Below are 13622 nucleotides of genomic sequence, written 5' to 3'. Positions count from 1 at the left end.
AGTACATGCATGTTATTTTTTTTTCCAAGCTTGCAAAATCGGTGACACAAGAGAGACTTGTGCGGAAACTAGAAGATGCAAATGTGCAACCGACTCATGACGATGAAATGAGAGCAAAACAACCACCATTTTTCCATCTTTCCTTTGCTCGCAAGCAAAAACAATCTGTACATCTTTTTCTCGCAAACGGAAGAAAAAAGGTCAAAAACCACACAAAAAACGTTCACATCTCCCAAGTTCCCAACTTGTTCCGCGCCAGCAGGGTTGCTTGGGAGCTTCCACCCCTTCTCACACCTTCCTCCTCCGGGCCCACGGGCCGCGCTGGTAGTCACCGACCAAATCGCGACCACACACGCCAAGGCGTCCACGTCACGGTCCCACCAGCTGGAGAAATACTACCAACCAGATTATAAAAAAAATACACGCTGCGCCATATACGTAGATACGGCGTATGAAAAATCGATTTCTACGTACGTACACCCTCGTGTACCTACAGCCAGCCTTCCTAGCCTATTCTACTCCGGTGCGCACGCCCGGTGCCGCGCCGCGAGCGGCGGCATTTTGTCGTCGCTTCACGCCGCGCCCATGTGCTTCGGCTCCGGCGTCGCCGCGTACGGCGTCCACGCGCGCAGCGGCGACGGCGAGGCGCCCTTCCACGCGCGCGCGGCGGCCGGCGTCCGCGCGGGGGTCATCGCGTCCTCGTGCGCGCCGCCGTCCGATTCCGACACGCGCCACACCTTGACGGATCCGTCGAGGCTGCCGCTGTACACGACCCACCGGCGGGGCGCGCCCGCGGCGCCGTCCTCCTCCTCCTCCTCGTCCATGGCGACGCACTTGACGGGGCCCGTGTGTCCCCTGAGCACGGCGAGGCGCGCGTGGTCGGCGCCCTCCTCGCGGCGCCACACGGAGATGGTCCGGTCGGCGGAGCCGCTGACGACGACGCGGCCGGCCACGGCGAGGCACAGCACGGCCATCTTGTGGCCCCGCAGCGCGCCGCCGTTCCGCGGGGCGGCCCCGGGGGCTGCCCCGCGCCGCCACTGCCAGTGCGTGACGGCGCCGTCCGACGACCCGACGTACACGACGCGCGCCTCGACGGACACGGCGATGGCCGTCACCGCGCTGTCCCCCTCCCGCAGCACTCGCTCCATGGCGTGCCACGTGTCGCGGCCCTTCCTCCCCCGGCTCCCCCGCCGCCACACCTTGACCGTGCCGTCGGCGGATCCCGTGAAGACCAGCGCGTCGAACCCCGCCGCCGCCACCGCGTTCACGGCGTCGCTGTGGGCGATCACCGACTCCAGGCACTTGGAGTCGGAGACCCGCCACACCTTGAAGGTCCGGTCCCAGGAGCCCGAGTAGATGAGCCCCGCCGCGGCGTCGATGCAGAGCGACGAGACGGCGTCGAAGTGCCGCATCCAGAGCGCCGCGCGGCGCCGGCGCGTCTCGACGTACTGGGACGGGAGGAGGGAGCTTGTGAGGACGTCGCGGAGCCGCGGGAGGGACCCCACGCGGCGGTGGTGCGCGGCGGCCGCGGGGTCCTCCGGCGGCGAGGAGGCCCGCCGCCACACGCGGACCTTGCCGTCCTGGTGGCCCGTGTAGATCCGGCCGTCGGCGGCGACGACGATGGCCTTGACGAGGCCGCTGGAGGAGCGGAACCCGCCCAGCTCGCGGCGGTCGCGCCAGACCCGGACGTTGCGGGAGTCCGTGCCCGTGTACAGGAGGTCCCCCGCCGCGGCGAGCGAGTACACGTGGCCGTCCGCCTTGACGAGCGAGCCGAGGAGCCCGGTCCTGGTTGTGTCGCCGGCGGCGCCGTGGTGGTCGCCATCGCCGGCGCCGAAGCCGAGCCCCGGGAGCTGCGTCCAGGGGGACATGGCGAACGGCGACGAGGGCGCGGAGTTGGTCGTCGCGGTCGTGGGCGTGGTGGCGCCGGTGGTCGGGGTGGTCGGCGTGGAGCACGCGTAGTCGTCGTCATCGTCATCGGACGACGACGGCGGCGGCGGCTTGGGCGCCGCCGCGACCGCCGGGTCCGGGCGCAGGAACTGCAGCAGCTTCTTGTGGTTCCCCATGGCCGCGGCAGTCTGGAGTCGCAGGAACAGTCGAAGCAAGAAGAATAGGAGAGGCTGCCGGCAGGGAGAAGAGAAGAAGCGAGGTCGTCTGTCTTGTGAGCTGCGCTTGCGATTCTGTGATGATTTTTCCAACGGGTTAGCTGAGCGGTGATCGGGAGGTGGCCAGGTGGGGGAGGGGTATAAATAGAAGGCCGGGGGCGGTTGTACGGTCTCCGGGGAGGCCGTTGTGACAGGTGGACGGCTGCGGCCGCTCGGCGCCATGGGCCCGGCTGGCGGCTGCTGCCTTGGCGGGAAAGCGTATGTGCGCGGTCCGATGGGGGGGTAAGTGGGACGCGTGGCGGGACGCGGAGACGGTCAGTACAATGATTGCCGCCTTGCGAACCGAGCAGTAGTGGTGAGGTGCGCAGTGCACTCGACGTACTCGACTCAACCGGCCGGTGGGCCTAGCTTACGGGTCTGCGGCGAGCACGCTACCATACGCCGTACACGGCCACATGTCACGCGCCGCGAAATATACTAAAGTGGTAGAAATTAAATATGCACGCTCGGAAATTTCCCGTCACGGATTCGTTTTGCCTTTTACCGCTTTCGTTGACTAAGGGGGTGTTTGGGAACACCGTGTTAAAGTTTAACACCTGTCACATCGGATGTTTGGATGCTACTTAGGAGTATTAAACATAGGCTAATTATAAAACTAATTGCACAGATGGAGTATAATTTGCGAGATGAATCTATTAAGTCTAATTAGTCCATGATTTGACAATGTGGTGCTACAGTAACCATTTGCTAATGATGGATTAATTAGGCTTAATAGATTCATCTCACCAATTAGCATAGGGTTCTGCAATTAGTTTTATAATTAGCTCATGTTTAGACCATTTAATTAGCATCCGAACATCCGATGTGACACTGTTAAAGTTTAGCACCTTGTATCCAAACACCCCCTAAAAAAACTCACACTACGCACGCAGTGTCAACGCCGGGCTTAATTACAGCGCAAGGAGGTGACGCTAATTAGGCGGAGGCCACTAGAAATTAAGCCGAGGATGATCGAGAAGGTACGCGTACTACTAGCGTAAGCACACGTGCGCGCGGTTAATAATTTGGCGAAGCGAGCGAAGCCTGGCCACCACCGAGGCCCAAGCCCGCGGAGGGAAACCGGCAGGCGGAGGCGGCGGCGGCTAGCGGAGGGAAACCTGCCTGCCTGGCGGGTTTGACCTGCGCCTGCGGCCGGGCGGCCCTGGGCCGGGTCAAACACGAATGCGCAGCGCGGCGAGCATTTTGACCGGATTTTATTTCGATCATGTGCGAATTGATCCACTAGGTAGCTAGAAGATGGCGATCTACGTTTATTCCGTGCACACTCTGGTAAATCTCGATGCGGTCCGGCGAGTTTAGGCCATGTTTAGTTACTCCCAACTCCCAACTTTGACACTATGCAAAAAGAAGATTCCCCATCACATCAAACTTGCGGTACATGCATGGAGTACTAAATGTAGATGAAATTAAAAACTAATTGCACAGTTTTGTTGTACTTTGCGAGACGAATCTTTTGAGCCTAATTAGTCAATATTTGGACAATAATTCACAAATACAAACGAAACGCTACAGTGTGCTACAGTGCTGTAACAGTAATTTGGCACCTCCCAAATTCCCCAACTAAACACGGCCTTACTTGAATCTTCTGGGTGCACGTACGGATTTGACATCCGTTCCGCAGATGTGAAGACGCTGGTGCCACGTCACGTCTCGACCTGGGAGACGGGGACGCGTACGTGCAGTGCAGGCGCGGATGGATACGCTAATAATTGGCCAATAATTAATTTTATCGGTGTCAGGCTAATTGCGAACGGGGAACATGTGACGCCCGCCGTCGTCACGGGGACAACACGTTGGGGTCACACGGCACAGCAACGGCGGCGATCTCGCGTATACTACGTTTCGGCATGCCCGTACGTGCGAACGGAACCGTGGAGGACCACCGCCTGTTTCGGGGATGGCGATGCGTGCAGTTGCGTACACCACGTCACGGATGATCAGCAGGTCCGTCGGTCGGTAATAATAGTGCCACGTCGGCTCGTATTTGAAACAGATTCGGATGGAACTATAGGAACTGTGATGCAGATACACCGGGGCACGCTAATCAGCGCGCGCTCGCCGGGAGGGTTGCCCGCGCTCAGAATCCTGACAGCTTATTCCACTTTCCGAACTTTCCATTTTAAAATTCCATCTCAAAAATATCATAACTTATATACATAATTACGATGCATAACTTCGTAATAAGAAATATTTTTTAGAAAATTTTAATAGCAAGTATAACTTATATGTACAATTTCTGAGTACGATACTGCAAAAGATAATACCTAGTTTTCTTTTTTGGAAGTTGTAGCCTATGCACATAATTTTTTTCCTAACGACTTAAACTTTTTATGATATACATAACATAACTTATATATATGTAACATTTGTCACAACGTTTAAAAAATATTATTAAATAATTTATATACATAACTTATACGCATATATACTATTTACATTGTACAAAAGTGCTATGAAAAAAATTGAAAAGAAAAAAAAACACGCACCTGCTCGCGCGCAGCAGGGCCGGCGGGCCGCTCTTCTGTCCGGCCGCTCGCAGCGCGGGCCACGAAGCCAAGACAGTGGTGGGGCCAGCAGCGCGCAGATCGTCGCTCGCTGGTTTGTAACCCAAGCGGCCGAAGGCAGAATCAACTTTGCGAGATACACCCAGCTCCAGCTAGTATCCGTGCGAGCGATGCAGGGAAATTAGATTTGGATTAGTGCAGGGCCACACACAGGTGACAGGTTGAACTGAAATTAGGCCGTGCGTGATTATTCCTGCGAGATAGCATAAGCAAAGTTAGGCCTTCTCAGTTCTCAGCGACCGACGTGGCAGACATATACACACGGAATGCCACGTACTCCGAGATTAAGCATATAGCATGCACGTAGTGACATAGGCCATGAACATCAGCACGTGTGTACTTTATTGGCACTGGGACTCGCGAGGTCGAGAGAGCTTCTGGAAGGAACCACTGCGAATTGGAGCATGTGCATGCTGTCGCGCGCGTCTGACAAGAGGGGAAAAAAGAGAGGAGAGAGATGGATCGCGTGATCTAGTGCGCGTACAGTACGTATCATCCCGGACTCACATGGTGGGGGCGCTGCACTGTAGCTCGCCGCGGCCTCTGCATCCCCCGTGATGCGTGTGCGTGCACGAGCAATCTGATCGATCGACGGCCGCGTGCCATCTGTCCCTGCCGCGCCAGTCACCATCATCATTATTATAAAAATCTTCAAAATACTACTTTGATCCCATAACTAATGGGTGAAAGTGCTACCGTTTAGCACCTTTATACCTTAGTCCATCCAAACCAAAATGCTAACGGGAGGACTAAGCTTTAGCTCACCCAAAAAATACAAAAGTATTAGTTGCTGGGGAGAAGTTAATGGATGCTAATGGTTTATGAAAAGATAAAGAGGGAGAGAGAAAGGGAGTAGGTGAGAAGATAAAAGGACAAAGGGGATTTTTCATAGACTTTGCCTCTATTATTTAGTCATGTCTCCAAACGAAAGTGTTAATGGGTGGAAGTGCTAAACTTTAGATAAATTAAAATTTAACCCTTGCTAAACAAACTTTACTAACAGCTAAAACTTCCGGTGAGTTTTTTGAAGTCAATTTTGTTGGTGGCCGAGGCACCATATCGTGCGCGCCCACTGGTGGCGGCCTCGTACCACTTTTCTTCCCGTGACCACTGACCAGTGATCGCACCCGACAGAGATTGTGGTGGGTCGACCAGGTGAGCGGCGCCAAAAGTGGCAACGCTGGGCATCGGGCTCTTTGGGACTGGGACAAACAGGCACAGGGCGTGTTGGTAGCATGCAATGCATGCACACCGTTAGCTCGGCGCCACCTGTCCCGGTCCTCCATGTGCGGCCGTGACTTTGTGATGCAAATGCAACGCCGCTGCCTAGCCGTAGGCCGTAGCCCGGTAGACTGAGGCAGACCCCATACGCGATCGGCCATTTCCCCGGTCGGAAACGACCGACCAGTGGATGGGCCCGCGCGCTCCAACCAACCCAACCCATCAGGCGCGGCCGGCTCGACACGTCACACGTGCGTGCGCTTTTCACGTCTCCCCAAGCTGACGGACGGGGGGGCCCGGCCGCCCGGCCGGGCCCCTCCCCGTGCGTGACGCGACGCGCGGACGAGACGCCAACGGCCGGGGGCGCGGGTGCCGTGGCGAGGCCGGCGTCAGTTTCTTTCCTCTCGCGATGCAGCGCCTCCGGTGACCGCGGCCGTCGTGTGCGCGGCGCGCCTGCCCACGTAGATACGGTGGCGATGGATCATGCTTCTTACGTCTTTTTCACATCCAACTCAATACTGTCTATTTTTAATTTAAAATTATATATTATTATAGTTCGATTTTTAAATTTGTTAGGTTAAATTTGAGTACATTTTGCAAGTACAACGTTCGAAGAGGACGTGTGTGGCTCGTGGCGCGAACCGTGGCCACAGTCACTGGCTCAGCCGTCGCCGTCGAACTAACTGCCGATCACTGGTAGAGAAGTGAGCTTTAATCCCGGTTGGTAGGGTGCTTTTATCTCGAAAACGCATCCGGGATAAACCATCCGGGACAAAAGGGGGGGCTCTTTTATCCCGGGTCACTCAACCGGGACAAAAGACCCCCTTTTATCCCGGTTGGTAACACCAACCGGGATAAAAGGGTTGAGAGCGCCGACGCTGCAAAAAAAAAAAAATTCCCGAGCTCCCAGGCAGGCCCCCCACAAGTCACAAGTCACGCGATTTTTCACGCGAAATATGCGCGTGCGCGGTTCGTGGGATTCGAACCCACAACCTCCAGCCTCGCGCGTAGCTTCCTTACCATCCCACCTACACACCACATCTGACTATGTAGGGGATACTATCCTTTTGTATTAACTCGTGGAAACACCAACCGGGATAAAAGGCGCCCTTTTATCCCGGTTGGTGTTTCCAACCGGGATAAAAGGCTCTTGACCCTTTTATCTCGGTTGGTGTTACCAACCGGGATAAAAGGGGGGGTCTTTTATCCCGGTTGGTGTTTCAAACCGGGATAAAAGGCCTCTCAGAGTCTTTTTTTCCCATTAGCCTTTGCAACCGGGATAAAAGGTTCCGGTTGGTGAGCCTCCCACCAGTGACTGAGTTTTAGTCCCGGTTGGTGAACCTTTTATCCCGGACCAACTTTAAACCGGGATAAAAGGGGTGGATGGAAAGTCATTTCTCTACTAGTGGATCCTTACCTGGAGTGGACAGTGGTGGAGCTCCGAGAACGAAGCCAATAACCCACGCACGCACGGCCGGTTACATTCGATTTTTGCTTCTACCGACGAGAAGCGTGCGTACGTGGACGTGTAGCACCAGCCGGACGCGTACGCCTGCCGTGCCGCGCACGTACGTACACCTACGGCTACGGGGCGCATGCTGCCAAATACGCAAGGAACGTGCTGGCTGTTGCCCGCGCGTCTCAGGTGCCCTGGGGCCGAGGTCATCCGCTCCGATCGCAGGTTCCCAGTGGATCCGGACGACCACGTACTACGCAACGCGAGGGGGCGCGGGCGGGCGGCGGCGGATGGTGGGTCGGCGATCGCCGGCCGGCGCGGCCGATCGGTACGTCTGCGGCGGCTCGCGGGGAGGCCCCCTCTGCTTCCTCCGCTCCTTATCCGTGTGCATGCACGCACGCGGCCGCGTGGTGCTTCCTCCGTTCCTTGTCCGTGCATCCGTGACGCCGAAAGATCGGCCGTCGCTCGTCGCTGTCGTGCGCGCCGCTCGCCGGATGCGCGCCATCGATCCCCAGCCAGGGCCAGGCGTCACGCATCACGGCGACGGCGACTCGCGACGGCCGAGGGGCCAAGGGAGTCAAGGTTATATTGAAGAACGCCGTGACTTTCACAGGTGGGTGACCGGTCGACGAAATCTTTTGTGCACCGCTACCACATATAAATTCAGATGATTTCAAATTCGTTTGAATTCAAAATAAAGTTCACCTTCCAATCCTATATCGAACGGCATGCTCAAAAAAGAATATTATGAATATGCATTAGAGAAGTAGTCAAGTAGAGAAAATGATAGTCCTACGTACCCAAATTTCAGAAAATCATCTCCGGAAAAAATTTGGAATAAAAACAAAAAGACATGTTGGATGTAGTACAATCCAGTTGTCAGCATCTAGCTCATTCGAGATCGATGACATGAAAACTCAAGGCATGTATCGCTTTATTTTTTCGAACATTCACATAAAAGAAAACTTCTCTACAGGCTTCTCCGAAAAAAGGGGGTCTTCTGGTGGGGTAGGGTTTGTTTGGTGGGAACATACATGCCCCCTCTATCCTTGGCCTAGGATCAATGATCACAGTGTGTCAGATGCAATGCGGCAACGCTAACTGTGCTTAGCCTCCTACGACTCCTCCAGTTGCCTTACCTAGCCTTCTCTTTTATATGTAAGAAATTGTTAATACTCTATCCCGTTCAAATCACAATTGTTCATTGTCAATTGGTTGAAATCATACTTATTTATCGACGTTGTGGGTCGTCGGATCGCCACCAAGCGAGTACATCACATCGTATTGCAGGAGCGAAACTAGACCCGCACCAATGACTATTGCGTGCTCATTTCCCCTTTTTCAGACCCGATGTCACCCGAAAGGTGTTCCATTTTGGTGCCTTAAGATGTACAATACATATCCTTTCCTGTCCTGTGTATGTTATTTTTATCGTGGGATTTTTCTTTTGGTACATTAGGCTAATTTGTTTATATATCTTTTATTTCTAGTCCAGTGGAGAAAAGAAAAAAAAAGATGGCTCAATGTTCTATTCTTTTAGACCGGCCACAAGAGACTTGGTAAAAAAAAAGCCTAGAAGCTCTAATTTTGCTCAATCAAAAGCATGTATGAACACTATTTTTATACGCACGGTTTTTCCTATTTGTAGCTAGCAGATCAGATAACGGTTTATGACCGATGAACATGATGTTCTCAGGAAAAAAAATCTTGTAGTTGGGCGGGCAGTGCATTGGGACTAGGGGCCCATGCTCCCTATCCTTACCTTGGGATCAATGATCAAAGTGTGTGATATGCAATGCTAATGCTGCCTACTCCTCCAGTTGGCTTTACCTCACCCACTTTTTTTATGTGTAAACAAACTGTTGTACATGAAACACACTAGCTATTGCACACATGTGCCCATAATAATAATCGCTGCAAGAGGGAAGAGAGGCTATCGGTTGGCATGTTACATATCTCTACTTATTTATTTGATGATACACAATCACTAGTTTAGTAAATCAGATGATGAATCAATATACTCCCTCCGTCCCAAAAATACTACTAAACTAGTCAAAATGAATATCATCTACAATAAATACCTTCCTCCGTCCCTAAAAGCATGCATGTACGCAAATACCTAGATAATCATCACTCACTCAACATGACCCCTCGCGTCCCGCGAGGCACAACCCAATGACTCTATCACCTAACTACTAGTCTAAAAAATCCCGCCGGATTGTGTGAGATGGGGCCATGTGCCCCCGCAAGCCTGTTTGGCTCCCCCTACTAAACTTTAGCACATATCACATCGGATGTTTAGATATTAATTAGGAGTATTAAATATAGTCTAACTACAAAACTAATTACACAGATGAAGTCTAATTCACGAGATGAATCTATTAAAGCCCTGTTTGGAGAGGGGTGCTAAACTTTAGCACCCCACTTTTTAGCACTTTTAGCACTTGGGCTCCCAAACAGGGATGCTAAAAGTGGTGTGCTAAAGTTTAGCACCCCCATTTTCTTTAGCACACCCAAGGGGTGCTAAAAGGTGCTAATGGGTGCTAAAAGTGGTCCCAAGCCCATTTTTTCCCCTGCTGCCTCCCTCTCTCCTCTCCACTTTTCCCCAAGCCAATCATAAATGAGGGCAATGTAGTCATTTCTCACCCAATATGCTAAACTTTAGCACTGTATCCAAACAACCCCAAGTGCTAAACTTTAGCACTCCATTTGAGGGTGCTAAAGTTTAGCACTGTGCTAAAGTTTAGCATTGTGTATCCAAACATGACCTAAGCCTAATTAGTTCATGATTTGACAATGTGGTGCTACAGTAACCATTTGCTAGTGATGGATTAATTACCCTTAATAGATTCGTCTCGCGAATTAGCCCAAGGGTTCTACAATTAGTTTTGTAATTAGCTCATATTTAGTCCTCCGAATTAGCATCCGAACATCCGATGCAGCCTTGCTAAAATTTAGCATCTCGTATCGAAACACCCCCTAAATGCTGTGAGATGGAATGCAAATGGCACTTGCTCCTCATTGCCGGTTTACCTCTAAACTTTAACCGATACAGGCACACCTGTTATGTGCAGTATGTACTTGACTCATCCATAATTACTAGTAGATGCCAGACCATCAAGTCGTTCATTATATATCCTTACCCTATATATATCAATCTAGCTTCTAACATCTACTATGAATCAATGATAATGCCATGCCAAATCTTTGCTTTGACTTGAATGGATTAATCTTAGGCCTCGTGACGTCATTTAATTGGGCTATGATTTTTTCGTGCCCGATTGATGCTAAAGGAGCCATGAAGATTTTTTATTATTATACTCCCTCCGTTCCAAATTATAAGTCATTCCAACTTTCTTGGAGAGTCAAAGCATCTCAAGTTTGACCAAATTTATACAATAAAGTGCTAACATTCATGATATCAAATAGGCACCATTAGTTCCTTCATTAAATATATTTTCATAATATATCTATTCGATGCCATAAACTTTTGTGATTTTCTCTATAATTTTAGTCAAACATAAAAATGTTTGACTCTCCAAGAAAGTTGGAATGACTTATAATTTGGAACGGAGGGAGTATGTAGTATACAGAGTACTGGTGAGAGAGATTCGCCACCTTGCAGGGAGCAGATCCCTCAGACAAAAAAAAAAAAGAGCTGTACACGTACTAGTCAACCAAGTAACTAGCACCAGCTAGCTCAAGTGCATCAAATGAGACTAGGGACATTAACAAGAAGATCAGCCGCCCAATCATGCCGTGCATATACACGTCGACGTGCCAAGTCGGTGCGTATCTGCATTATCTGTGACGACGCGTCGCGGTCTCCGCGGAAGCAGGCAAGCAGTAGATAATTTTGGCGCCAAAGCAGGGGACACAAGGGAACTCCTTTTTATAAAGCAACAAATATTTTTCCTGGGTCTGGTATGGTACGGTGCCGCGATTGCATGGGTCGGTGCACGTACGCTAGCTGATCTGTACGTGGCTGCCGGAGAGTGTATAAGTTGGTGTGCGCCTGCACGTATGTACGTTATCTGTAGTTTTGTACGCTGTGTTGAGTCAAACGTGTACTCTCTCTGTCCTAAATCATAGGTCGTTATTTCTTTATTCTTAGATTTTGATACGCACTTAGATATATAATTATATCTAGATACATAGTAAAAGTATATATCTAGATACATAGTAAAAGTTATGAATCTATGAATACCAAAACGACTTACAATTTAGAATGGATAGAGTATGTTGCAGTGCACACAAGTATACGCATGCGTGCTTGTCCCTCTGTTTTTTCACTTACAAAGCGGAAATTGTTTTGTTAAGATTCTGACCAGTAATTACTATGGACTCGCTTTTGAATTAATGGAATTTGTAATTCATATAATACCTCTCAGAACAACATCCTACAGATCTCCAAACCTTTTTTTTTTTTACTTCTGATACAATTACACATTTTGCTTCTTCTCGGGAACCAATTTTCAAAAGCAAAAGCCAAAAGTAAAAAACTGAAACAAACGACGATGACATCGTATACCTGAGATGTGGTTCATCTATTTATAAAGATCATGAAAAATTATAAATGAATTTCTTTATTTAATATGGGTGCTTCGAATTCAAGGGCCTATCTTCCATATTAAGGAGCTGTCCTTTTTTTGACACACACATACATCATAACCATATCGTGAATTCGTGATGGCTGCGCTCTTGACAGTGTGTATACACGATAACGATCGACATGCCTGGATGGCTGTATCCATCCACGGGCCAATCATTATGCTGCCGTTATTGCTGACAATTGCCACAACAAGCAAGGTGTATCATGTATTCATGTCAGTGTACATCACTAATTGCGAAATGATCCACGGCCGATAACGTACATGGACTGGCCCAGACTCCTTTTCGATCATTAGGCTGGCAGCATGCATCAGCATCAATCCTTGTCAGCTGCTGTCTCATCCTAACAAAGAGCTGTTGCAGTTGCAGCTGCAGCCGGACGTACGACTTTTAATTTGTGCCGTTGTCAGCAGTAGTGATCAGAATTGAAGAAAGTGCGTAAGTAGTTTACGTGGCACGCTGATCATTTATCCTTTTGGTGAGTCTTTATTAGTTGTTGTCTCCTGATATATATACACTGAGGTGACGTATCATTGGGAATTACCATTACACTCCATCCGTGCAATTTAAATTGCAGGTCGTTTTGATATTTCTAGATTCATAATTTTTTCATATACACGAAGATATATACTATGCATATATATATATATATATATATATATATATAGTAAAAAATTAGTATATATATTTAAAAAAAATCAAAATGAAACGGAAGGAGTAGCGTTTTTCTTAGCCTACCTATTATTCATAGCTAGTTTATTCAGCTGATCAGTCCTTACCACTATTAGAGTCGTGCTGCGCGTCCGTGACGGCATGTGATCCACTGACGCGTGTCCCGCTCAACACAGGATGATTAATTTAACGCAGCCGTTTGACTGTAATCAGCTATATACAGTGCCAACGAGGCGCCAAATCTTTTCGTATATTTGATGGATGCTTTTTGAACGGCTGGCAGCGTCATCGACTACTCGTCCCTGCACGGATTAACTTTAATGATTCAAATGGTTCCCACATATATGCAGGGTCCACACGTGTCCTCCTCCTAGCCCGCGACCGGCGCCGAAGCCGTCGAAGCTACTGCTAGCTACAATAAAATGACATGTTTTTCTTATTGCTTGCTGTCCTGCTGGGTAGCAGGGTTGCTAAGCGCGTCAGCTAGCTGCACGCCATCAACCTGCTAGTGCTTTATCAAAAAAAAAATAAAAACATGCTAGTGTGCTCCTCGCGAAAAAAAAAAAGGTTAGAGTGCGTGATGTATACTGCCTGCCGTATGAGTTGGGATCCGTCGCCAATTAAGGAAGCAATGGAAGCAGCAGATAGTGTTGCGACTGTTGGCGCCACGGCAGGGGGCAAAGTACTGGACCTGTTCGCTTCAGCTTATTCAGTCAGCTTATCAGCCACCAAACAGTATTTTCCTCTTACAACAAATCAGCCGTTTCAGCTTTTCAGCCGGTTTATAAGCTAAAGCGAACAGGCTCACTGATGATTGAGTTTTCTAATCATGATCCTTATTCACTTGCGTCACCAAAGTGTCAGGTAAGGGCGTCTTCCAGGGTAGCACTAGATCTAAGAAATTGAATATAAAGAAAAGAAGGTAGCATTGAGTAC

General features: G+C 50.0%; 1 protein-coding gene across 1 annotated transcript; it reads right to left on the bottom strand.

Moving 5' to 3' along the window:
• Window positions 1-108: 108 nt before the first annotated feature.
• On the bottom strand, window positions 109-2205 carry LOC101782263 (protein JINGUBANG). Its single transcript, XM_004962992.4, has one exon. The coding sequence runs from the start codon at window positions 2061-2063 to the stop codon at window positions 573-575; it is 1491 nt and encodes a 496-aa protein (XP_004963049.1). The 5' UTR covers window positions 2064-2205; the 3' UTR covers window positions 109-572.
• Window positions 2206-13622: the final 11417 nt, after the last annotated feature.

The sequence above is a fragment of the Setaria italica genome, chromosome III (assembly GCF_000263155.2).
Source record: "Setaria italica strain Yugu1 chromosome III, Setaria_italica_v2.0, whole genome shotgun sequence".
Lineage (NCBI taxonomy): Eukaryota > Viridiplantae > Streptophyta > Magnoliopsida > Poales > Poaceae > Setaria > Setaria italica.
The sequence above is the reverse complement of the archived record's forward strand: the minus strand, read 5'-3'. Positions and strand labels throughout refer to the sequence as shown.

Excerpts from the sequence above, each read along its gene's own strand:
- LOC101782263 (XM_004962992.4), bottom strand. The coding sequence starts at position 2,063 with ATGGGGAACCACAAGAAGCTGCTGCAGTTCCTGCGCCCGGACCCGGCG.